Below are 25,178 nucleotides of genomic sequence, written 5' to 3' on the forward strand. Positions count from 1 at the left end.
TCTGAAATAAACAGGATGAAATTCAATAAGGACAAATGCAAAGTACTACACGTAGGAACGAATAATCAATTGCACAAATACAAAATGGGAAACAACTGCCTAGGAAGGAGTACTGCAGAAAAGGCTCTGGGAGTTATACTGGATCACAAGCTAAATATGAGTCAACAATGTAACACTGTTGCAAAAAAGCAAACATAATTCTGGTATTAGCAGGAGTGTTTAAGCAAGACCTGAGATGTCATTTTTCCACTTTATTCAGCACTGCTTACGCTCCATTTGAGGCCTTATGTGCAGTGCTGGGCCCCACACTTCAGGAAAGATGTGGACAAATTGGAGAAAGTCCAGAGGAAAGCAATAAAAATGATTAAAGGTCTAAAAAGAAAAATTCACATTTTCATAATTCCTAAAACATTGCAATATTAGGTAGTGTACTAGTCATTGATTCATTCATTTGAGCAGGACAGTGCTGAATTCAGAGAGATCTACTTATCTGTAACTAGCCTTTATTCAGATAGTTAAATAGATATAAATCAAAGCCAACTGGGTGACTTGTCAAGCAGCATATCATATGTTACATGGGAACTCCATATAAAAGCTACCATTCTAGAAGTTTCACAAAGGTGATATTTTAATTAGTAGCCAACACTGTTTTGCATTAGTTTAGTACCCTCTAGTGTGAACAATTAAACAGGTACAATTCTGTCAACTGTATAAGAGCTTAATTATCCCATCTGCTTTTGTATCCAAAAAAACATATGTGGCTGTACACTAGGAAAGGAAAAATGAAACAGAAAACAAGTCATAATGACAGGACAGGTGAAAACCCTTGACTCATTTAGATAAGAAATCCTTGAAGTAATGATCATCTGTATAACTATAAAGAGAAGCCTACATTTCATCTGTATACTCTCCCCACAAAATACTAGCTAGTAGTAGCTGTAATTGGAATGTTCCAAAGTTGGAGAGAGAAGGTCAACTGCAGTTGAGATGTGGAGAAGAGTAGCAGGTAGAGATGCCAGTCAGTCAGAATGAATCAGTGGCCAAATCACAAGTATCCAGACACATCTTCAAAGAGGTGTGAAGGCAAAAACCACTCTAAGATACCTCAATTATGAAACAAATCATCACCTGCTCTCCTAAAGCCAACAGTCACTCATCAATATTCTTGTAATTGTTTAATAGGGCCTATGTCTATCTTACTGTACTTGCAAAGACCTTCCAGTTTATCTTAAAATCTCTTTTGACTCGTTAATGTAACACCTTTACTTTCCTAAAGTAAACAAAAACTGTATTTAAATCTAGTCTAGAAACAATAATAAAAATAATAAATAAAATCCAACAAAAGTAGATTTGAACTCTGGGAAAGGATTTCAAGTGTTAATTTTGAACTAGGATTGTAAGGACTTCCATTCATCCCTTACATTCTTTTTTCCCCATCAGGTGGTTTTCCAGCACTTGCTGTTAGTAATGTTTAGTTCCCAAAGCACACAGCTTTGTAATCTCAAACCACTATCATCAAACTAATATATTTATACTTTACTTTTCATGCCAAACTATTTTACAGAGATCATTCACTCACCATAGAAATACAACCCCCTCTGGGGTTCAGTGTGACAATTCCAGTTGGATGCAATAATTTAGGACAGGCAATGAAGAAATTGGGTTGGCGTATGTAATTAGCTAAGATGCAATCCAATCTGGACACTGGCATTGACTCCACAACTCTTATGAAAAGTGTCTTTAATGACAATTTCAGGGACTCTGGTTTCGGTCGTACACTAAGGATGGTGTACAGACATCGTGCCCATCCAGAATGATGCCATGTCTATCTCAAGAGGCATAAACCCACCCCAAGCCCCACAGACTGAGGTCCTCACAGCTGACACAGGCATTCCTCCAGCCTCATTTTATCCAGGACACCTAAGTCCTGCACTAAAGGCTGATCCCTCCCATCCAGGGGCAGCCAGCACCAGGTCCCCGTGGGTGGGCACAATCACACAGGGAGCATGTCACTTCTCGGTAAATCCCACTGTCCCCTGTATTACTGCACTGAATGAGCCACGGATGGCTGAAGGGTTAGGGGGAGTAATTCTGGGCTGCCCGTCATCCCCCGCTCCCCTAACCCCCACTCCCCGCACTGACGCGCATTCCTGGCTACTGTGAAATGAAGAGGCGTCGCCGCAAAGCGCCTCACCTTGCGAGCCTCACAACATGGCGTCGGGCGGCTTTACACCGTCACAGAGCTCAACGAGGTCGCACAAGATGGCGGCGGGCGGGATGACGCACGCGCAGAGTTCACCACAAGGGATTAGGTCCTCCAGTGAGGGGAGGAGGCGTTGGAACGCGCCTCATTTGCAGACCCACACAAGATGGCGACGGGATGTCTAGCTCGTGCGCGGAACGCACCGAAGAAAGGGGCATGTGTCGCGCATGCGCAGCGCGCCTCACACGCGCGTGCGGGAGGCCCCCTTGTGAGGGAAGGGGGCGTCGCGGCTGTGAGGCCCACCCAAGATGGCGGAGCGGTTCCTGGCCTTCGTCCACCTGTGCTGTTTCCTCTGGGCCTCGTTCTCACTCTCTCAGAACGTGGGCATGCCCCACTCCCTCCGCAGGGAGAGCGAGAACACCTACGGCGGCCGCTGGAAATACCTGACCTTCATCAACCAGGTGCCGGCTGGCCTGAGCGGGGCTGGAGGGAGGAGACCGGCTGGGGGCGCTAGGCCCATTATGAAGGGGGAGTAAGAGAGAGGTCTCACCTGGGGGTGGTAGGAGGGCAAGAAGGAGGGGTGGCTTGAAGGTTGCAGGGGGGGCAGAGGGAGGCCTGGCTGGAAGGGGAGTCGGTGTGGGCCAAAGGGGGCTCAAGAGGAAGGCTTGGCTTGAAGGTTGCAGTGGACAGGTGTGGGCTGAAGGGGGTGCAAGAGGGAGGCCTGGTTTGTGGGGAGAAGTAGGTGTGAGCCAAAGAGGACACAAGAGGGAAGCCTGGCTTGATGGTTGCAGGGGGCAGGTGTGAGCCAAAATTGGGGAGAAGGACCGGCGTTAGGAGGGGACTGAATCATGTTGAGGGAACCTGACCTATCATCACTTGATCCATGTTTCCATTGTTATTTGAAAAATTAAAATTAAATTTAAATTAATTTTGAAAATTAAATTATCTCAGATAAAAGTAACTGAAAATGTAAAAGCAATAATGACAATATCCAGCCCTTCCCTTGTGCTTCTCTTCTTTGGGGTCCTTTACAATCATACATTTAAAAAATCAAACAGTATTTTGAGGATATATTATCACCTAACTTCTGTAGAGAATTCAGGGAATTTTTTTCTCTCTTAGGAAAAAATAGCAGATGATTAATTCTAAACAACTTAATTTTATAACCAGAAACCAAATAAAATAGCTTGTATAAAATGGGGAATTTTGAGACAATGGAGATAGAAGATGTTCACGTTGATAATTTGGGTCTTGATCTTGCAATTCCTGCTGCTCACAGAACTCCCATTGACAACAGTTTTGCACAGGGACAATGTGCACATAGAGCTAGGATCAGATGCCTGCACTTTAAAAAGTTTGAAAATCCATTACTAAAATGCATGTTTAGAATTAGTCAGAGGATAAAGTTTCCAAACGCAAGGAGTAAGTGAAATTTATAGGCCTGAGCCAAAATAAGGTAGGATAAGACTCCTTTTGAGTCATTGGGAATTTTGCCTGTATTAGAAATACAGAATTTTGTCCTTTATCCTGAACTGGTAAGATGTCATTACAGTAGATAGACTAGACACAGGAACAATTGAGTGTTTTACTTTCTTTTCAAAAGAAGTTTAAAGGCACTGTAGTGCCAGTAAATGTATATGTGAACAAAAACAAGTATATTGATTGAAGAGTGAGGCAACAGGCTAGGTAAACATGAATCACTTCCAGGGCAAACACGTTATATTCACTTAAATAAAATATTTTCTTCTTTGGAAGACTAGAGAAGAGTAGTAAAATGATATATTTGTAACCAAAATAATGTATTAAAACAATTTCTTAAGATGTTTTCTTCATTTCTTAATGCATTTAGATTCTGCAAACTCTATTGTTTGGAATATGTGTCATAATTGACTTTGCTCATATGTTCATCCCTGCCACAAAGAACAGTATGGCATCCCGATTGTTGCCTCCAAGAGACTTCATCTTCTCAGTGCTAGTATTCCCTGTTGGCTTAGTAAGTAGTTCCTACAAACAGGACCCCTCTCAAATAACTTCAGAAAAGACAGAAGATATTGGCATGTCCAGATTAAATTGACACAGCTGAAAGCCGTAATATTTTATACACCATTTTGTTTAGTTTCAGACATAATAACAGGTCTAATTTATCCCTGACTCAATTGACTCTTAATGGATACCCGATAGGAAAGGATCATTTTGTCTAATGTGTTACCAGCTGCTTTTTGAAACATATGGACACAAAGAGAGAAACTAGATTTCTGTTGAGTTCACTTAGGGCCTACCTTTCTTCATGTAAGTAATCCTCATGAATGGGGGTACTCATATGAATAATGACTTTATATGAATTTGAGTTTGTTTTATCAGATTCCTAGATTGAGGCCTTGTCTACCTGAGAGAGGTGCTCCGATGTAACTAAATTGGTTCAAATCCCTTAGGTGGACATTCTTAATCCAGTGTACCTTATTTTGATTTAGTTTATGTCGGCAAGGAATGAGCATAAATTAAACCAAGAAAAGGCACTCATAAATTGAAATAAGTGTCCACACAAAGGATTTGCACTAATTTAACTGAATTGGTTTCTAAACTGGGTCCGTTAAATCAGTGCATCTTTCTTGTGTGGACAAGGCCTGGGATTGTCTTGAGTTCTGTGAACAATGGAGCTTAAGAAAAAAATTCCTACAGTTCAGAAAATATAAAATATGCATATTTTAGGAATTAAGGAAGCATTAGATTATAAAATTGCTACTGTCGCTCCTGTACATGTCTCACTTTATCTTTCTACAAACTTTTTTGTTCTTGGTTAATGATTATCAATTATATTTTATTTTGAATTTTTCAAAGGATTGCTTTGTGTTCTGAGTTCACTAACAGCAAGTTACTGTTAATATTTCCCTCGTTCTTTCAGTACATGCTAACCAAAATGGAGTGCAGACCACCAACCCTGTCCTGCATCTACTGACCTCAGTGGTAAAATTCCCCTGGACTCTAATGGGAGCAGAATTAATTCCATAAATTCTCCATTATTTATGCAGTAACTTATAGTAGTTTTTCAATGAAGTATACATTTTCTGAATTTGACAGAAAAAAAAAAAGATGGAGGTAATTTGTACTAAACTGTCTTAACATCCACCATGTAAACAGAAAAACATTTAAAAACATCTTCTCTTCAAAGCAACTATTTTGATAAGGAGAAACTCTATCTGAATAGTCCTGTGCACAAAGATTAGTAATACAGTAGAACCTTAGAGTTACGAACACCTCATGAATAGAGGTTGTTTGTAACTCTGAAATGTTCATAACTTTGAGCAAAACGTTACTTTTTTTTTCAAAAGTTTACAGCCGAACATTGACTTAATACAGCTTTGAAACTTTACTATGCAGAAGAAAAATGCTGCTTTCCCTTTATTTTTTTAGTAGTTTATGTTTAACACAATACTGGACTGTATTTGCTCTTTTTTTGGGGTCTCTGCTCCTGCCTGATTGCATTCTTCCGGTTCCAAATGAGGTGTGTGGTTGACTGCTCAGTTTGTAACTCTTGTGTTCATAACTCAAGGTTCTACTGTATTTAGTTTTATTTACATGAGTTTTTTATCTCAGTTTGTAGCTGTTACTTTTTGGACCCTTTATGCATATGACAGAGAATTGGTATACCCTAAAGAACTGGATGAGATTAATCCATATTGGCTTAATCATACCATGGTAAGCAGATAGTGTTTCTTTCTTGGGGTCTTGGGTTTGATGTTTTTTCACTTTGTGGTATTTTCCTTATTATGTATGTACAATACATGCAGTTTGTTTGAACATAACAATAACTTGCAGACAATTTAGTTTACAAATGTACTTATCTTCTGGTATTCCGCACTGCATCAAGTGTAGATATCAGGGTCATGGCCTGTAGCCCTACCAGAGCATTCTCTAAACTATAACTCCTACCATCTCTACCACTGGTGGAGATGCACCAGTAGTAACAAGAATGGGGGGGAAAGACTAGTGTAGACCCAACCCAGGGCTCTCTGTGCTGTAGGGTACAGCTACACTGAAAAAACAACCAACCAACCCTACAACAACTCTCCGGGTTTCAGAGCCCAAGCTCCAGCCTGAGCAGAAATGTCTACATTGCTATTTTAGCCTTCATAGCGTGAGCCTAAGTCAGCTGACCCAGGTTCGGAGACTTGCTGCTGCTGGGTAGTTGAGGGTGGGGTGGGGGGTGTTTTGGTTGTTGAGTGTAGACATATCCTTAGTTCCTCATATGAACAGCTAGCTGCCTCTTTCACTGAATATCACCTGTCCTGTGCACTGAATTAGGCAGGGTACATGGATAAAACAGGTTTCAGAGTAGCAGCCGTGTTAGTCTGTATCCGCAAAAAGAATAGGAGTACTTGTGGCACCTTAGAGACTAACAAATTTATTAGAGCATAAGCTTTCGTGGGCTACAGCCCACTTCTTCGGATGCATATAGATAAAACAGTATGTAGCATGTAATTAAATACTGTATTATAATATATACATGGAAGGGGGCAGAATTAAGGCTGCACAAGTCTTTTTCATTTTCTGATATTTGGGTGCTTCACATTGCAACCAGAACATTCTTTTAATCTGTTTTTGTATGGAGTGTAAATCTAATCTATCTATCTATCTAGTTATATGAATTCCTTAAATCTTGTAGAACATCCACAGATAAATCTGTAACTTGCACAGTAACTTGTCCTATATATTATGGGCCAGGTCCAAAGCACATTGAATGCAGTTACATTATTTAGTTATTGACTCTCTAATTTGTCTCATCGGTCCTGAGCCAGCATCATGTCAATGACAGCTTTGCCATTGACTTCAGTGAATATAGGATCAAGTCTATAGTACTCAAAATCAACTATGGGCATTTTATTTCCTGATTAAAAATATCAATTTAATTTTGATTGCATCTCTTGGTGGCCTTTAATTTCTGGGGGAGTGGATGCAGCTGTTACAAAGTAGAGATTACATTTGTGAGGGATGGAAGGAATCTATTATAATTAATAGTTCACCAGAGAAACCTACCAAACAAAATATTTCATTTGTTTCTGAAATTTTCACAGTCGATGTTTCTGTGATATTTTCTAGGATATCATTTGTTCATATTGTATATTTCCAAATCTGACTCTTGTATTTGATTTTTATTTTCAGCATACCACTATACTGCCACTACTTCTTATTGAGCTGATTACATGTCCACATAAATATCTTTCTAAATTGAAGGGAATGATAGGACTTAGCATCTTTGGTACTTCATACCTCACATGGTAGGCATTCCCTGTTTCTCAGAAACACATCAGCAACAAGAAGCATAAAGAGCAGAATGCATGTGTGTGTTTGTGTTTTTTGGCATAATATTTATTACTTTTCTTGATGGAATTACCATCGTGTATCTTGGTTCTTACTCTACAGTATAATCAGATACAAATACTTTACAAGAGATAATAAAAATGCATGCTGCAGTCACTTTTTTTTTTTTAAACTACAATAGTGTGGTCCCACAGGGCACACTCCTGATTCATGACCAGTGTGGTTCCAAATACTACCTCCATGTGTGCTTTGGAGAGAGCTGCTGCAGAGCACTCTTCTATGGCAGATGTAGTAGCGAATCTTCGTGTGTGGCCTTTATGTGGAGTGCCCCCCTGTGCTGCAGAACATTTATGACCAGTAGATTTGACCCAAAGAGAGGTTTGAACTACTTAATTTATTCAAAGTCAGTGATAATGTTGAAATCTAATAATGACAATTTGAATAGCAACAGGGTGAACTATTTCACTGTTTAGTGTATTAGCAAAACATCCATGTAAAATATTTATCTAGTATGGTTGGATTCTGTCAAGACATTCCACAAAAATAGGTTTCAAGTTTAGAATATACCAGACATTTGAATATTCTGTTTAAGTGTCTGATCCTCCACATAGTATACTAGAAGGGAAACAGATAACTGGGTGCAAGAGGAAGATTTCAGAGGAAAATGAAAGATGTCAGGAAGCTGGAAGGATTCAAATAAAGCAAAGCAGATTAAATTTAAAGTCTTTTTATTGATTAAAAGATACAAATATGTTATTAGACACCTTACTGTTTTCATTTGTTTTGAGTAAATTTGCTTTAAGAAAACCTCTATAGATTTCCCCAAAAATTTTGCAGGCTCAGAGAAAAAAACCTTGCAAATTTTCCTTCAAATTCCCTGTAACCCTGCTCAGTATGAATAGTAAACTGTCATAAAATAACTGCTTAAATTTAGTCACTGACCTTTCAAATGGTTATTCATCTGATACAGGCAAGTTGTCAGTCTATCTTTATTTATTTATTTCATTTTAAACCTAACATTAAAAATATCTATCCTGAACATTAATCTCCTTTCACTTAATTATAAATATAATTACATGAATATGAAACTAGTATCTTAACCATAGCTAGCCAAAACTATAAGAAAATAACCAGAAATCTTGAATCCAAATATTCCCCCACTACACTCACCAGTATGAGCCCTTAATATACCATTTCTTATCCAAAAGCCTGGGTAAAGAGGTGGGCTTTGCAGCTTGCCCTGATCAGCACATTTGAGTTACTTTAGCTTGGGGAGGGGAGTAAATTCCAAAGTTGAAGGCCCCTCAGAGAATGCCCTGCAGGCAGCTCCTGTCTGTTGCATAGAGGGGTCTCCTGTTCAAACACCTGTGTTCACTGCAACTATGGTAGTATAGCCTGAGGAGTAATGTAGTCTCTTAGGCTAGGTCTACACTGCGCACCTTACAACAGCACGGCAGTGCCGAAGCACCCGCAGGGTTGTAAGGTGCGCAGTATAACTGCTCTTTGTCGCCAGGAGAGCATCTCCCGCCAACGAAGCGCTGTCGAGACCAGCGCTTTTCGTCATTAAAACTTTTGTCGTTCCGGCGGTGTTTTTTTCACACCCCTGAGTGACAAAAGTTTTAACGATGAAAATGCTGTGTAGACGTAGCCTTAATGTATGTCTTCGCTGTAGTATCTAAACTAGCTACACCGGCATTAGCATGGCTAAAAATAGCAGTGTAGATGCGGTGGTGTGGGCTTCACCACAGGCTGTACAAGCACACCAAAGACCCTGGGTACTCACTTGCTTTGTTGAAGGCTGCATTGTCACATCGACACTTCTGTTTTTATCTGTGCTACTTAGATGTGTCTACCTGAGCTGCATTCACACCTCTGATTGCATTGTGTATGTACCCTTCGATACATTGGTCCAATCCAGTTCAGACTTTATAGCTCAGATCCAGCACTTTAAACTCCACCTGGAAACCAATAGATAGCTAATGCTATCCCAATTAGCTAATATATGGAGATATACCTATCTCATAGAGCTGGAAAGGACCCTGAAGGGTCATTGAGTCCAGCCCCCTGCCTTCACTAGCAGGACCAAGTACTGATTTTGCCCCAGATCCCTAAGGTGGCCCCCTCAAGGATTGAGCTCACAATCCTGGGTTTAGCAGGCCAATGCTCAAACCACTGAGCTATCCCTCCCCCTCTCCTCCCCCAGAATAATGGGATCACATCCTGTACCAGCTTCTAGGTTGATTTAAAATGTAGCCCCATATAGGATGCACTGCATTAGAAAATCTTCAAATGGAAAAGGTATGGATTACAAAAGCAAGCTCCACATCCAGAAGAATTCATCACAGTACACTACTGTATGAACACAACATTTAGTGATACACCTGAATTGAAATGACAACCTCTATAAATGTATAGTTAAAGTACTGCTGCATGTACATGTATATAACATGAAAAAAGTTGAGAACTAAAGAATAGCTACAATGTCATATTCCTTGGGATTGGTAACATAGGATCAGTGTGTCCCCTATGCACAAATTACCCGCATAGATCGCTGGAAACTCTTCTGAATTCCCTTCCCAGTGCAGCTTTTCTGTTATCATTTCCTCATGCAGAGCTCCCCTCTCCCTACCTGACCAAACTAAAAGGTGAGTCAGATCCCAAAAACAAGAGGATCCCACAAAATCTGCTTGGATATCAGGGGAATATGTAAAGGGAAGGACTATATGTGCAGAGCCTTTGTAGTTTTCTTCCCCCGATGGCTTTTTCAACTCCTCCTGGCAGCCTGGCCTGTGATGGAGCCTTGTTGCCAAGGATTCATTTAGGGAGGATGTATGGAGAATACTCACTGAGATGGGAGAAACAATCAGGCCCTTAATTCAGTCTAGTAAACACTACAGGTCTAGTAAACACTACAGCAGTTTGGTATAAGAGTTTGCTTATGGTATTACATTATTTGTATAAGGCCTATACATTGTAGTTTTTAAGTGTTATTTTTGGATTCCATCCTCTACTCCCTCCCCACCCCCCGATTTTGCAGTTCAGAGTTTTTCATCAAAATACAGATAAGCAATTTAACATTTCTGAAGTTCTGTTTATGTCTAAACTCTCTGTGGATCTGTAGTCCTACTTTCTTCAGCCATGGAACTTGTAATAAGGAGGAATTTATATTGGCTCTAGGCAGATATTATTCAGCACTATGAAAGAAAAATACTTGCTTTTTTTTCTTCTGTTTACAACAGTGTCTTATGCTGGCACTTGTAATTGATGTTTTCTGCTTATCACAAACATCCTTATAGTCTGGAAGAAAACAAGAAAAGTCTTAACAGCTGTGATAAATGAAGAAGGGGGGGGGAGCTCCCTTTTCTAAACATCCCACTTCTAACACCATGTCAAGGCTGAATCCCCACTCTCTCACTCCAAATGCAGAAAGTGGGCGCCCGCAAGGATTCTAAAAATTAATACTTGCCACTCCAGGCTTGTATTAATCTCCCAAAGTTACAGCTTTTCTCTGACCTTGCCTTGGTAAACGCTGCCACCATCCAAATGCAAAAAAAACCCTTGGACCCGGGAAGGAACACTTGGGAATTCCTCCCCGTGGGGTACCCTCAACCCTCTCGCTCTCTCTCACACAGACACACGCACACGCGCACACACACACCGGGGAAGAGCTGAGAAAGAAAACAAAGGAAATTAGCTGTGCTACCAGCTAATCAAACAACATGCACAAACCTCTGAGGACACCAAAAAGCCAATCCTGTTCTTAAAAAAGGTAAATTTTATTAAAAACAAAAAGGAAAAAAATACATCTGGAACTTAAGCTTTTGCTAGATTTTAAAGGAGCAATTCCAAAAATTAAGCACCCAAACTAGCTTTAAGAATGTTATGCCATTGTGTATGCTCTGGAGAAGCTATGCCCATACATTTGGGGACGGCATTTCCACCTGCAGACTGACCATAGATTCATAGATTCTAGGACTGGAAGGGACCTCGAGAGGTCATCGAGTCCAGTCCCCTGCCCGCATGGCAGGACCAAATACTGTCTAGACCATCCCTGATAGACATTTATCTAACCTACTCTTAAATATCTCCAGAGATGGAGATTCCACAACCTCCCTAGGCAATTTATTCCAGTGTTTAACCACCCTGACAATTAGGAACTTTTTCCTAATGTCCAACCTAGACCTCCCTTGCTGCAGTTTAAACCCATTACTTCTTGTTCTATCCTTAGAGGCTAAGGTGAACAAGTTTTCTCCCTCCTCCTTATGACACCCTTTTAAATACCTGAAAACTGCTATCATGTCCCCTCTCAGTCTTCTCTTCTCCAAACTAAACAAACCCAATTCTTTCAGCCTTCCTTCATAGGTCATGTTCTCAAGACCTTTAATCATTCTTGTTGCTCTTCTCTGGACCCTTTCCAATTTCTCCACATCTTTTTTGAAATGCGGTGCCCAGAACTGGACACAGTACTCCAGCTGAGGCCTAACCAGAGCAGAGTAGAGCGGAAGAATGACTTCTCGTGTCTTGCTCACAACACACCTGTTAATACATCCCAGAATCATGTTTGCTTTTTTTGCAACAGCATCACACTGTTGACTCATATTTAGCTTGTGGTCCACTATAACCCCTAGATCCCTTTCTGCCGTACTCCTTCCTAGACAGTCTCTTCCCATTCTGTATGTGTGAAACTGATTTTTTCTTCCTAAGTGGAGCACTTTGCATTTGTCTTTGTTAAACTTCATCCTGTTTAACTCAGCCCATTTCTCCAATTTGTCCAAATCATTTTGAATTATGACCCTGTCCTCCAAAGCAGTTGCAATCCCTCCCAGTTTGGTATCATCCGCAAACTTAATAAGTGTACTTTCTATGCCAATATCTAAGTCGTTGATGAAGATATTGAACAGAGCCGGTCCCAAAACAGACCCCTGCGGTACCCCACTCGTTATGCCTTTCCAGCAGGATTGGGAACCATTAATAACAACTCTCTGAGTATGGTTATCCAGCCAGTTATGCACCCACCTTATAGTAGCCCCATCTAAATTGTATTTGCCTAGTTTATCGATAAGAATATCATGCGAGACCGTATCAAATGCCTTACTAAAGTCTAGGTATACCACATCCACAGCTTCACCCTTATCCACAAGGCTCGTTATCCTATCAAAGAAAGCTATCAGATTGGTTTGACATGATTTGTTCTTTACAAATCCATGCTGGCTGTTCCCTATCACCTTACCCCCTTCCAAGTGTTTGCAGATGATTTCCTTAATTACTTGCTCCATTATCTTCCCTGGCACAGAAGTTAAACTAACTGGTCTGTAGTTTCCTGGGTTGTTTTTATTTCCCTTCTTATAGATGGGCACTATATTTGCCCTTTTCCAGTCTTCTGGAATCTTTCCCGTCTCCCATGATTTCCCAAAGATAATAGCTAGAGGCTCAGATACCTCCTCTATTAGCTCCTTGAGTATTCTAGGATGCATTTCATCAGGCCCTGGTGACTTGCAGGCATCTAACTTTTCTAAGTGATTTTTAACTTGTTCTTTTTTTATTTTATCTGCTAAACCTACCCCCTTCCCATTAGCATTCACTATGTTAGGCATTCCTTCAGACTTCTCGGTGAAGACCGAAACAAAGAAGTCATTAAGCATCTCTGCCATTTCCAAGTTTCCCGTTACTGTTTCTCCCTCTTCACTAAGCAGTGGGCCTACCCTGTCTTTGGTCTTCCTCTTGCTTCTAATGTATTGATAAAAAGTCTTCTTGTTTCCCTTTATTCCTGTAGCTAGTTTGAGCTCATTTTGTGCCTTTGCCTTTCTAATCTTGCCTCTGCATTCCTGTGTTGTTTGCCTATATTCATCCTTTGTAATCTGTCCTAGTTTCCATTTTTTATATGACTCCTTTTTATTTTTTAGATCATGCAAGATCTCGTGGTTAAGCCAAGGTGGTCTTTTGCCACATTTTCTATCTTTCCTAACCAGCGGAATAGCTTGCTTTTGGGCCCTTAATAGTGTCCCTTTGAAAAACTGCCAACTCTCCTCAGTTGTTTTTCCCCTCAGTCTTGATTCCCATGGGACCTTACCTATCAGCTCTCTGAGCTTACCAAAATCTGCCTTCCTGAAATCCATTGTCTCTATTTTGCTGTTCTCCCTTCTACCCTTCCTTAGAATTGCAAACTCTATGATTTCATGATCACTTTCACCCAGGCTGCCTTCTACTTTCAAATTCTCAACGAGTTCCTCCCTATTTGTTAAAATCAAGTCTAGAACAGCTTCCCCCCTAGTAGCTTTTTCAACCTTCTGAAATAAAAAGTTGTCTGCAATGCAGTCCAAGAATTTGTTGGATAGTCTGTGCCCCGCTGTGTTATTTTCCCAACATATATCCGGATAGTTGAAGTCCCCCATCACCACCAAATCTTGGGCTTTGGATGATTTTGTTAGTTGCTTAAAAAAAGCCTCATCCACCTTTTCCACCTGGTTAGGTGGCCTGTAGTAGACTCCTAGCATGACATCTCCCTTGTTTTTTACCCCTTTTAGCCTAACCAGAGACTCTCAACACTTCCATCTCCTATGTCCATCTCCACCTCAGTCCAAGGCCTGGTCTACACTAGGAGTTTATGTCGAATTTAGCGCCGTTACATCGAATTAACTCTGCACCCGTCCACACCACAAAGCTATTTAGTTCGACATAGAGGTCTCTTAAATTCGACTTCTGTACTCCTCCCCAACGAGGGGAGTAGCGCAAAATTCGACATGGCCATGTCGAATTAGGCTAGGTGTGGATGGAAATCGACGCTAATAGCTCCGGGAGCTATCCCACAGTGCACCACTCTGTTGACGCTCTGGACAGCAGTCCGAGCTCGGATGCTCTGACCAGCCACACAGGAAAAGCCCCGGGAAAATTTGAATTCCTTTTCCTGTCTGGGCAGTTTGAATCTCATTTCCTGTTTGGACATCGTGGCGAGCTCAGCAGCACTGGCAACGATGCAGAGCTCTCCAGCAGAGATGGCCGTGCAATCTCAGAATAGAAAGAGGGCCCCAGCATGGACTGATCGGGAAGTCTTGGATCTGATCGCTGTGTGGGGCGATGAGTCCGTGCTTTCCGAGCTGCGCTCCAAAAGACGGAATGCAAAGATCTATGAGAAGATCTCTAAAGCCATGGCAGAGAGAGGATACAGCCGGGATGCAACGCAGTGCCGCGTGAAAATCAAGGAGCTGAGACAAGGCTACCAGAAGACCAAAGAGGCAAACGGACGCTCCGGATCCCAGCCCCAGACATCCCATTTCTACGAGGCACTGCATTCCATCGTAGGTGCGGCCGCCACCACTACCCCACCACTGACCGTGGACTCTGAGGATGGGATATTGTCGACGGCCGCTTCCTCGGACATGTTAGCGTACGGGGAAGATGAGGAAGAAGATGAGGAGGACGAGGCAGTTGACAGCGCTTACAACGCTGATTTCCCCGACAGCCAGGATCTCTTCATCACCCTTACAGAGATCCCCTACCAACCGTCCCCAGCCGTTAACCCAGACACAGAATCAGGGGAAGGATCACTCAGTAAGTGTTTAAAACACCTAAACATTTATTTTTAACAGAACAGGAATATTAACAATATTAACAATGGGTTTTGCATGATTACTTTGCCCTAGGCGCTTAACGGTTCAGTCCCTGGCAGTGCAACTGCTGAAAAAAAATCTAACAATGTCCGGTTTAGCATGATTGTTCTGCCCAAGCCGCTCTACTGTTTAGTCCCTGCCAGTGCAGCTACAGTAAAATCCGGTCTATATGTCCGGGGATAGAGCAGAAATCCTCCATGGACATCTCCACGAAGCTCTCCTGGAGGTAATTGGAAAGCCTTTGCATCAGGTTCCTGGGGAGAGCGGCCTTATTGGGTCCTCTGTAGTAGCAAACATTTCCGCGCCAGGAGACAAGCAAGTACTCCGGGATCATTGCCCTGCAGAGCATGGCGGCATACGGCCCTGGTCTTTGCAGGCTTTCCCGAAGCATCCTTTCTTTTTCCGTCTCTGAAATCCTCATCAGAGTGATGTCGCTCATGGTGACCTGCTTTGAATTAGGTAGGGGAATGTTAGTATTGGGACTGCTTGCCTGTTCCTTTACAGAACTGTAACCGGCGGCTTACAGCCACGCGGTGGAGACGGGAGAGGGACAGCATACAGGAATCTTTCCCTGGGACAGCCGCGAGGGGGTGGGACAGGGGCAGAGTTCATGCTTGCCGGATTGCTGGCAGCAGGGACTGACATTGCTTTCAATGTGAAAGGAGGCCAGTGCTACTATTAAAGTTTTAAGTAGCCACAAGTCTACGGCTTACCATGTCGGCCTGCTACACAAATTCCGGTGTCCTGCCCCGCTTCTCTGATCTGCACTGCAAGACCCCAGGCACTGAATGCGAAGGCCGAAAATTCAACCTTGTCCTGAGTGCGCATGTGATAGGTGCTGTGCATGGTCTTGTTCACAGAGAAAGACTATGTTCTTTGTTCACAACTAAATTTATCTTTCTGAGGAATTCACTCCCTTTTTCCCATTCCCACAGCTGCGACTGTCTCCCGACCTAGCCTGGCATCACACTCCCAGAGGCTAGCGCAGATTAGGCGTAGGAAGAAGAGGACATGTTCAAGGAACTTATGGGCTGCTCCCGAGCCCAGGCAGCCCAGCAGACCCAGTGGAGGGATAACTTGTCCCAAATGCACCGATCACACATGGAACGGGAGGAGAGGTGGCGGCAGGAAGACCAGCAGGCGACTCAAACGCTGCTTGGACTAATGAGGGAGCAAACGGACACGCTCCGGCGCCTTGTGGATGTTCTGCAGGACCGGAGGCAGGAGGACAGTGCCCCGCTGCAGTCTATCTGTAACCGCCCTCCCCCGCCACCAAGTCCCATACCCCCCTCACCCAAAGTCCAAAGAAGGAGGGGCGGCAGAGTCCGTGAAAACTCTCACTCCACCCCTGCAGACTGCTCTAGTACTAGAAGGCTCTCATTCCCCAAAATTTGACAAGTCCTTTCCTTCCCGCCTCACCCAAGCCCCCGTCCAAGTTTCACCCCCCAGTTTCATGTGTAGTTGCTAATAAAAAATACGTTTCTGTTAATTAGTGTTTCCATCATGTTCTTTTAGAGGAGAGTCTGTCTGAAGGGGGGGAAGGGGGTTGGTAATTGGACAGGACAGTCACCTTTACCAGGGTACAGAGGCGGGGGCAGGTTCAGCAGCAGGGCGCACACACAGTGCAGTCACTAGTTACCCTGGTCAGTCTGGGAGGTGGTTTTCATGTTCTGTGGTGGGGGGGTGGGGGTTGCTCTGTGACTTTGTGGCGGGGGAGGGCAGTTAGAGATCTTATGCAGCGGTCCTTATCCTGGATCACAGAGCCACGCAGCAGGGGATCTGTAACCGTCCTCCCCCCTGCCACAAAGTCACATAGTCCCCACACACACAGAGTCCCGAACAGGAGGGGTGGCAGGCTCCGTTGAAACAACCAGTCCACCACTGCGGAGCCTGTCATTCCTGGAGTTTAGAAGGGTCATTTGCATCACTACACTACACCCGCTCCCCACCACAGTCTGCGTCCCAGGTCCAACACTTTCCCGCGAAAACAGTAATAAAGAAAACGGTGTTCATTAACAAAATTCAAGTGATTTTATTTTTAAACGTGTGTTGGAAGGGGGGGAACGGGGTATGTAACTGGAGAGGATACTGAACATTTAGTGGGTAAAGAAACTGGGGCAGGTTCAGCTTCTCTGTACACAAACTTAAAAGTCACAGGTTACCCTGCTCACTCAGGAACCTAGCTTTCAAAGCCTCCCGGATGCACAGCGCGTCCCGCTGGGCTCTTCTAATCGCCCGGCTGTCTGGCTGGGCGTAATCAGCAGCCAGGCTATTTGCCTCAACCTCCCACCCCACCATAAAGGTCTCCCCCTTGCTCTCACAGAGATTGTGGAGCACACAGCAAGCTGCAATAACAATGGGGATATTGGTTTCGCTGAGATCACAGCGAGTCAGTAAGCTTCTCCATCTCCCCTTGAGACGGCCAAAAGCACACTCCACCACCATTCTGCACTTGCTTAGCCGGTAGTTGAAGAGTTCTTTTTCAGTGTCCAGGGCGCCAGTATAGGGCTTCATTAGCCAGGGCATTAGCGGGTAGGCTGGGTCCCCGAGGATGACTATAGGCATCTCCACATCCCCAAGAGTTATTTTGTGGTCTGGGAAGTAAATACCTTCCTGCAGCCGTCTAAACAGACCTGAGTTCCTGAAAACACGAGCGTCATGAACCTTGCCCGGCCATCCGACCGGTGCTTGCAGCACCATTGAAAAGTAGCCCTTTCGGTTGATGTACTGGCTGGCCTGGTGGTCCGGTCCCAGGATAGGGATGTGAGTTCCATCTATAGCCCCACCGCAGTTTGGGAATCCCATCGCGGCGAAGCCATCTATGATGACCTGCGCGTTTCCCAGGGTCACTACCTTTGAGAGCAGTACCTCAACGATTGCGTTGGCTACTTGCATGACAACAACCCCCACGGTAGATTTGCCCACGCCAAAGTGGTTCGCGACTGACCGGTAGCTGTCTGGCGTTGCAAGCTTCCAGAGGGCTATGGCTACTCGCTTCTGGACAGTCAGGGCTGCTCGCATCCGGGTGTCATTGCGCTTCAGGGCAGGGGACAGCAACTCACAAAGTCCCCTTCCGCATGCGAAAGTTTCGCAGCCACTGTGATTCATCCCAGACCTGCAGCACTATGCGGTCCCACCAGTCCGTGCTTGTTTCCCGGGCCCAGAATCGCCGTTCCACAACATCAACATGACCCATTGCCACCGTGATGTCCTCGGCGCGGGGTCCCGTGCTTTCTGACAGGTCTGTGCCACTCTCAGACTTCAGGCCCTCACCGCGCTGCCGTAGCCTCCTCGCCTGATTTCTCTGCATCTGCCTCTGGGAAAGGTGGATGATAAGCTGCGAGGTGTTGACAACGGCCATAACTGCAGCGATGGTCGCAGCGGGCTCCATGCTCGCAGTGCTGTGGCGTCCGCGCTGTCACTGACCAGAAAAGTGCGCGAACTGATTTCCCGCTGGCGCTTTCAGGGAGGGAGGGCGGTAGTGACGGATGGATGACGACAGTTACCCAAAAGCACCCTCGACACATTTTTTTACCCAGAAGGCATTGGGGGCTCGACTCAGAATTCCAATGGGCAGCGGGGACTGCGGGAACTGTGGGATAGCTGCCCACAGTGCACCGCTTCCAATGTCGACGCTTTCCCCGTTAGTGTGGACTCACAAAGTCGAATTACTGTCCTTAGTGTGGACACACACGTTCGATTTTGTAATATCGATTCCACATATTCGATTTAAGTAAAATCGAACTACTCTCGTAGTGTAGACATACCCCAAGTGTGTACATTTTTAATATATAAGGCAACACCTCCTCCCTTTTTCCCCTGTCTATCCTTCCTGAGCAAGCTGTACCCATCCATACCAACATTCCAATCGTGTATTATCCCACCAAGTTTCAGTGATGCCAACAATGTCATAGTTGTATTTATTTATTAGCACTTCCAGTTCTTCCTGCTTATTACCCATACTTCTCGCATTTGTATATAGGCATCTAAGATACTGGTTTGATCTTTCCTCCCAGTTTTGTCCTGACCCTCCTTTCTCTCTGCCAATATAGCCCACACTCCCTCTCGTTTCCGACCCATCTCCCAGGTCTCCATGTTCCCCACTTACCTGTGGGCTTTGCTCACCTGTCCCCGTCGAACCTAGTTTAAAGCCCTCCTCACTAGGTTAGCCAGTCTGTGTCCAAATCGGGTCTTTCCCCTCCTCGAAAGGTGAACGCCATCTCTGCCTAGCAGTCCTTCCTCGAATAGCATCCCGTGGTCTAGGAAGCCAAAGCCCTCCTGGCGACACCATCTTCGCAGCCAGGCATTCACCTCCATGCTGCACTCAAGTGGCTTCACGCAGTCAAAGAGACTAACAAAAAACTTCTTGGGTGGAGTTTAGCTCTTCAAGACTTTGATTTTGAGATACAAAACATTTCAGGAGCCTCTAACAAAGTGGCTGATGCATTCTCTCAGGAAGGTTTCCCCGAATCAGGTAAAAATGTCCCTGCATTCTAAACTATTGTAGTCCGTGAAATGTAAAAAGTACTGTTTAGTTCTTCATGTAATTATTAGTAAAATTAGAGGTGCATGTATCTTATTAACTGTTTCCTAAACCTCCAGGAAGAAATCCCAGCCGGTGTGGACCTGACCTAAACCAGGCTGGCCAGCACCGTCTGTGATTTGGGGGGCATGTGATAAATGAAGAAAGGGGGGGAACTCCCTTTTATAAACACCCAGACAGCCAGTAAAATCCCTCTTGGTGTCTGTTCTCTGCTTGCTTTACCTGTAAAGGGTTAACAAGTCCACAGGTAAAAGAAAAGGAGTGGGCACCTGACCAAAAGAGCCAATGGGAAGGCTAGAACTTTTAAATTGGGAAAGAAACTTTCCCTTTGTCTGTGGTTCTCTGGGCTGTAGGCACACGGAGAATTAATGCTGTGTAAGATTTAAGCCAGGTATGATTGTAGCTAATTTAGCTACAACTAATCAGGAAAGAGATCTTGGCGTCATCGTGGATAGTTCTCTGAAGACATCCACACAGTGTGCAGCGACTGTCAAGAAAGCAAACAGGATGTTAGGAATCATTAAAAAAGGGATAGAGAATAAGACAGAGAATATCTTATTGCCCTTATATATAAATCCATGGTACGCCCACATCTTGAATACTGCGTACAGATGTGGTCTCTTCATCTCAAAAAAATATATACTGGCATTAGAAAAGGTTCAGAGAAGGGCAACTAAAATGATTAGAGGTTTGGAACGGGTCCCATATGAGGAGAGATTAAAGACGCTAGGACTTTTCAGCTTGGAAAAGGAGACTAAGGGGGGATATGAAAGAGGTATATAAAATCATGAGTGGTGTGGAGCAAGTGAATAAGGAAAAGTTATTTACTTGTTCCCATAATATAAGAACTAGGGGCCACCAAATGAAATTAATGGGCAGCAGGTTTAAAACAAATAAAAGGGAGTTCTTCTTCACACAGCGCATAGTCAACCTGTGGAACTCCTTGCCTGAGGAGGTTGTGAAGGTTAGGACTATAACAGGGTTTTAAAAAAAACTAGATAAATTCATGGAGGTTAAGTCCATTAATGGCTATTAGCCAGGATGGGTAAGGAATGGTGTCCCTAGCCTCTGTTTGTCAGAGGGTGGAGATGAATGGCAGGAGAGAGATCACTTGATCATTACCTGTTAGGTTCACTCCCTCTGGGGCACCTGGCATTGGCCACTGTTGGCAGACAGGCTACTGGACTGGATGGACCTTTGGTCTGACCCAGTATGGCCATTCTTATGTTCTTCTTATAGATTATCAATTCATACCTCAAACCTACTTATCTGGAACCTCAGATATGTAAGTAAAATTAGGGAATGTCTAAAAAGACGCAATTAGGGTTATTTCTTTTATTTCTTACTGGCTTGTGGACTCCTCTGTGCTAACCCCTGATGCTTTTGTTTGCTTGTAACCTTTAAGCTGAACCCCCAAGAAAGCTAGTTTGGGTGCTTAATTTTTGAAATTGCTCTTTTAAAATCTAGCAAAAGCTTAAGTTCCAGATGTATTTTTTTCCTTTTTGTTTTTAATAAAATGTACCTTTTTAAAAGAACAGGATTGGATTTTTGGAGTCTAAGAGGTTTGTGCATGTTGTTTGATTAGCTGGTAGCACAGCTAATTTCCTTTGTTTTCTTTCTCAGCTCTTCCCCGGGGGGCGGGGGTGGGGGGTGAAAGGGCTTGAGGGTACGCCACAGGGAGGAATTCCCAAGTGTTCCTTCCTGGGTCCAAGGGGTATTCTTTGCATTTGGGTGTGGCCGCGTTTACCAAGCCAAGGTCAGAGAAAAGCTGTAACTTTGAGAGTTTAATGCAAGCCTGGAGTGGCAAGTATTAATTTTTAGAATCCTTGTGGGCCCCCACTTTCTGCACTCGGAGTGACAGAGTGGGGAGTCAGCCTTGACAACAGCTAAGAGAATGAATGTTCAGGAAATGTTATTTTGAAAGGCTTTACAATAAAGTTCAAACCCTCTTTCTGTTAGTGATTTCTATTTTATTACTAGTGTAAATTTTAGTGCAACTCTGCTTTTCCTCTTATTCAGTTTACAAATTCTCCCACATAACACACTCTTGTTTGATAAGTTTCTCTTTTTTTAGTTTCAGACTTCTCACTGGAAGGATGATGTAGCAATGCATAACTATCTGGTGACATCAGTCCCAAGTGTTGATAGCAGATGCTGCTAATTGGATGCAGAAAAATGAATCTGCCATCCTCTATTTCAAGTGACAATTCCATTCTATGCAATATTTGACCTATAAGCCAAAAGACCTAGTTGGGCTGACACTTATTTACTCAGTGACTTTGGGCAAGTCACTTCATTGTCTCCTTCATCAAATGGCTGTGAGGATTAATTAGAAATATTAAAAGAGTTATTTGAAACAATGCAGCGCTTCATAAGTAATTATTTGTCCCTTCCAGAGAGCACTGTCTTTATCATACCTCCGCTGCCTTCCACAGAAACCAGAGAGGGCATAAGATTCTCAGATTTATTGCTAGTGTTCTGCAGAGTAACAGATGTAGTTTTGATTCCCAAGACCTTGTTGCTTGGGCCAACAGGCATTGTGAGCACTTAGGGCCAGATTTTTAAACGTATTTAGGCACCTAACTCCCAATGAAATCAATGAGAGTTAGGTATCTAAACATCTAAAAATCCTACCCCTGGGGCATGGAATCCTTCAGATTGTCCATCCGTGACTTCTCTGACCAATTATGAGGTAACATTGATTGGGAATGAAGGTCGGTTAGTCCTCAGGTGGAAGACTGGCAGCTACTACATGGTGCCTCAAAGGTGGGAGTGAGGAAAATATGGATGATTCTGTGCTCAGCAGGGGATATGGAGGACTTATTAAAAATCTTAGCTAATCTTTAGTTATACATTTTCCAGTTGTGGAACAGCATAAAATATTTAAACAACCATTACAATAAAATGTTCCTAGGGTTGAGGCAGTTCTGTACCTGCTATAATGTCTGTGCCAACTGTAACTCAGAATTCTCTGGTTGTGTGGGGTTTGTGTTGCATCTTTAGGGTCACATTTTCAAAGGACATCCAGTCCATACCCATGCAAAACTTGTTCATGCAAAAACAACATTTCTTAATTACCAGTCATAAGAGGTAGATAGGCTTTCAGTGATGACAGTTTTCATTCAGAAATGCTTTGTTTGCTCAGACGCATAGTATTTGGATTTGTGTGTACAAACAGTTGGATGTGTAATTCACCATTCAGTTATGTGTTACTTATCCTTCTAGTGGACAGAGTTTTATGAATTTGCTACTGCTTACACCTAGAGAACAGTCATTTAGCACAAGTGACAGAGACTTGTGTTTTTAGGCACAGGTTCAAATCCCACTGTTGGCCCAAGTGAGGTTAGCTGCACATATCCAATGTTGAAGGTCCTCTATACCAGTGGTTCTCAAAGCTGGTCCGCCGCTTGTTCAGGGAAAGCCCCTGGCAGGCTGGGCCAGTTTGTTTACCTGCCACGTCCGCAGTTTTGGCCGATCGTGGCTCCCACTGGCTGCGGTTCACCACTCCAGGCCAATGGGGGCTGCGGAAAGCGGTGTGGGCCGAGGGATGTGCTGGCCACCTAGTTTGAGAATCACTGCTCTATACATTTCACACACATGGATACATTTTCAGAAGCGCTCATGATCAGCCTCCCATTTTGCAGGCTAATTTTTACACTTCATAATATGAATTCAAATTTGCGTATTTGCACCCACAAGAACCTAGTTAGAGGTTCAGGTACCCTGATTTGTGCTGACAATTCAGTTGTGGATACAGAAGTGTTTGCACAATCTTTCCGGGCTTGTCTTGCACGAGATTTTGAATATTTGGCCTTCAATATTGTTTTATTTTAATATTCTGTGTTTAAATGACAGAATGCACACACACTTAAAATAACATCTGATAGTAACACAGGTTGGCACAATGAAGAATTCTGTACTGATTCTTTCTTGTGCACATATGATATATACTGTAACTTGTTTGGCAAATCTGCAGTTTTGTGACTTTAAGCAATGGCTGAAAAATGCTTTGCCAATCTCTGTTCAGAGGCGCGAGAGAATTTGAAACCATTATTACGTGTAATTGTTTAAATGATAGTAATTATATTACATTTGACTCTTAAAGCCTTTCATCAGTAATCTCAGATCACTTTATAAATATTAATTTATCCTCACTACACTCCATTAAACCCCCTTACATTGCTGTTACTGCAGAGAAAGGTTTAAATCAAAACAAAGCTATTTTAATTTTAACTGAAAAATGTAAATATTTATGAACATTTTGGAAAAAAATTTCTTGAAAATTTAACTAATTTACCAAATGTTCCTTTTAAATGCAAAATTAAAACTGACAAGAATTGAGATTTTCATATGGCTTTAGAAATAAAGCCAATTTATAATCTTCAAGCAAACTAAAATGTAGATATGTCTAGTTCTGTTTCTTAATACTGTTTGTCTTTCATTGCTTTAGGGTACTATGGGTAAATTATGCATCAGGAATTTGGGCATACCCAATTTTAGAAGTACTAGGCGTACCTGGAAAGGCGGTACTTTTTACCATTTCCTACCTTGTAATGATAGGATTCTACTTACTTGGAGAGCATCTAACAAAGTTATTATGGGGTAAGCAATGCAGAGAATTTTCATTGTTACAGGATTTTAATTGGGATAAGGACAGTAAATGTGTGTTAGCAGAGAAATCTTCTGTCTAAACCTTTCCCTCACCACATTGGTCAGCACAGAGCTTTCTCATCTCTTTCCATAGAACATAAATTTCTTGAATGATTGATTGTATCTAATAAGGAACTTTATAAGTAAATATCTGCTGTTTCAGTGCAATTTTCATCTCTGGAAATCTAGGATGAAATCGTGCTTGAGTTAAAAGCGAGAATGAGTTTAGTGGCCTCAGTTTAGTCTCTAGTTGATATAGAGCCATTAGACAACTTGCACCAATTCTTAAGGAATAGAAATCTATACTTAGGAGAGTCCCACCAATGGAAATGCAGGCCAGGATTGAAATGTCCACACTACTTAATTTTAATTTGTTCCTTTCTTGCAGGTGACTTTCGAAAATATAAGAAGCAAGCATAGAGAGGAAGCTGAAAATAGGTCACAAAAAGTGCGAGTTCATTTATGAACATATTGTATTTTTAAATCGAGATGCCAACTTGCACTGTTTTGAAATATACTCCGTCATCTCTCAAATATATTGTTCAAAGCAATAAAAATATTTCTATACTGATAAGCAGTCAAGCAATCTATAAGGAAAAAAGCTAATTTGTAATCAAGATTTCAATGCTTCTAACAAACTCCCACTCCAGTTATATAGAAAAAATGGTTTACATATATATTCCTGCCTGTATCTCTGTGTGTACACATGCACATCCATATTGAGGCCAGGAGAATGCTTGGCATTTTTTACCCAAGAGGATCTGGTTCTGGCTAACCTTATGGTTTTAATGCTCAAAGAAGTTAAAATTTTCTCCCAGGTTCAAGAACCGTATTAGGCTCTAAATGTCACTACATT

General features: G+C 42.8%; 1 protein-coding gene across 1 annotated transcript; it reads left to right on the forward strand.

Moving 5' to 3' along the window:
- Nucleotides 1–2,511: 2,511 nt before the first annotated feature.
- LOC135886925 (androgen-induced gene 1 protein-like) lies at nt 2,512–24,742 on the forward strand. Its single transcript, XM_065414700.1, has 6 exons — nt 2,512–2,664; nt 4,053–4,196; nt 5,798–5,899; nt 7,364–7,479; nt 24,123–24,274; nt 24,711–24,742. Exons 1-6 carry the CDS (start codon nt 2,512–2,514, stop codon nt 24,740–24,742), a joined length of 699 nt encoding a protein of 232 aa, XP_065270772.1.
- The last annotated feature ends 436 nt before the right edge of the window (nt 24,743–25,178 follow it).

The sequence above is a fragment of the Emys orbicularis genome, chromosome 12 (assembly GCF_028017835.1).
Source record: "Emys orbicularis isolate rEmyOrb1 chromosome 12, rEmyOrb1.hap1, whole genome shotgun sequence".
Classification (NCBI taxonomy): domain Eukaryota; kingdom Metazoa; phylum Chordata; order Testudines; family Emydidae; genus Emys; species Emys orbicularis.

What these genes read in the sequence shown, in the direction of transcription:
- LOC135886925 (XM_065414700.1), top strand. Translation starts at nt 2,512, where the DNA reads ATGGCGGAGCGGTTCCTGGCCTTCGTCCACCTGTGCTGTTTCCTCTGG. An exon ending in ATTGGCTTAATCATACCATG is followed by an intron (nt 5,900 to 7,363) that starts GTAAGCAGATAG and finishes TTTTATTTTCAG; the next exon opens with CATACCACTATACTGCCACT. An exon ending in TCTAACAAAGTTATTATGGG is followed by an intron (nt 24,275 to 24,710) that starts GTAAGCAATGCA and finishes CCTTTCTTGCAG; the next exon opens with GTGACTTTCGAAAATATAAG.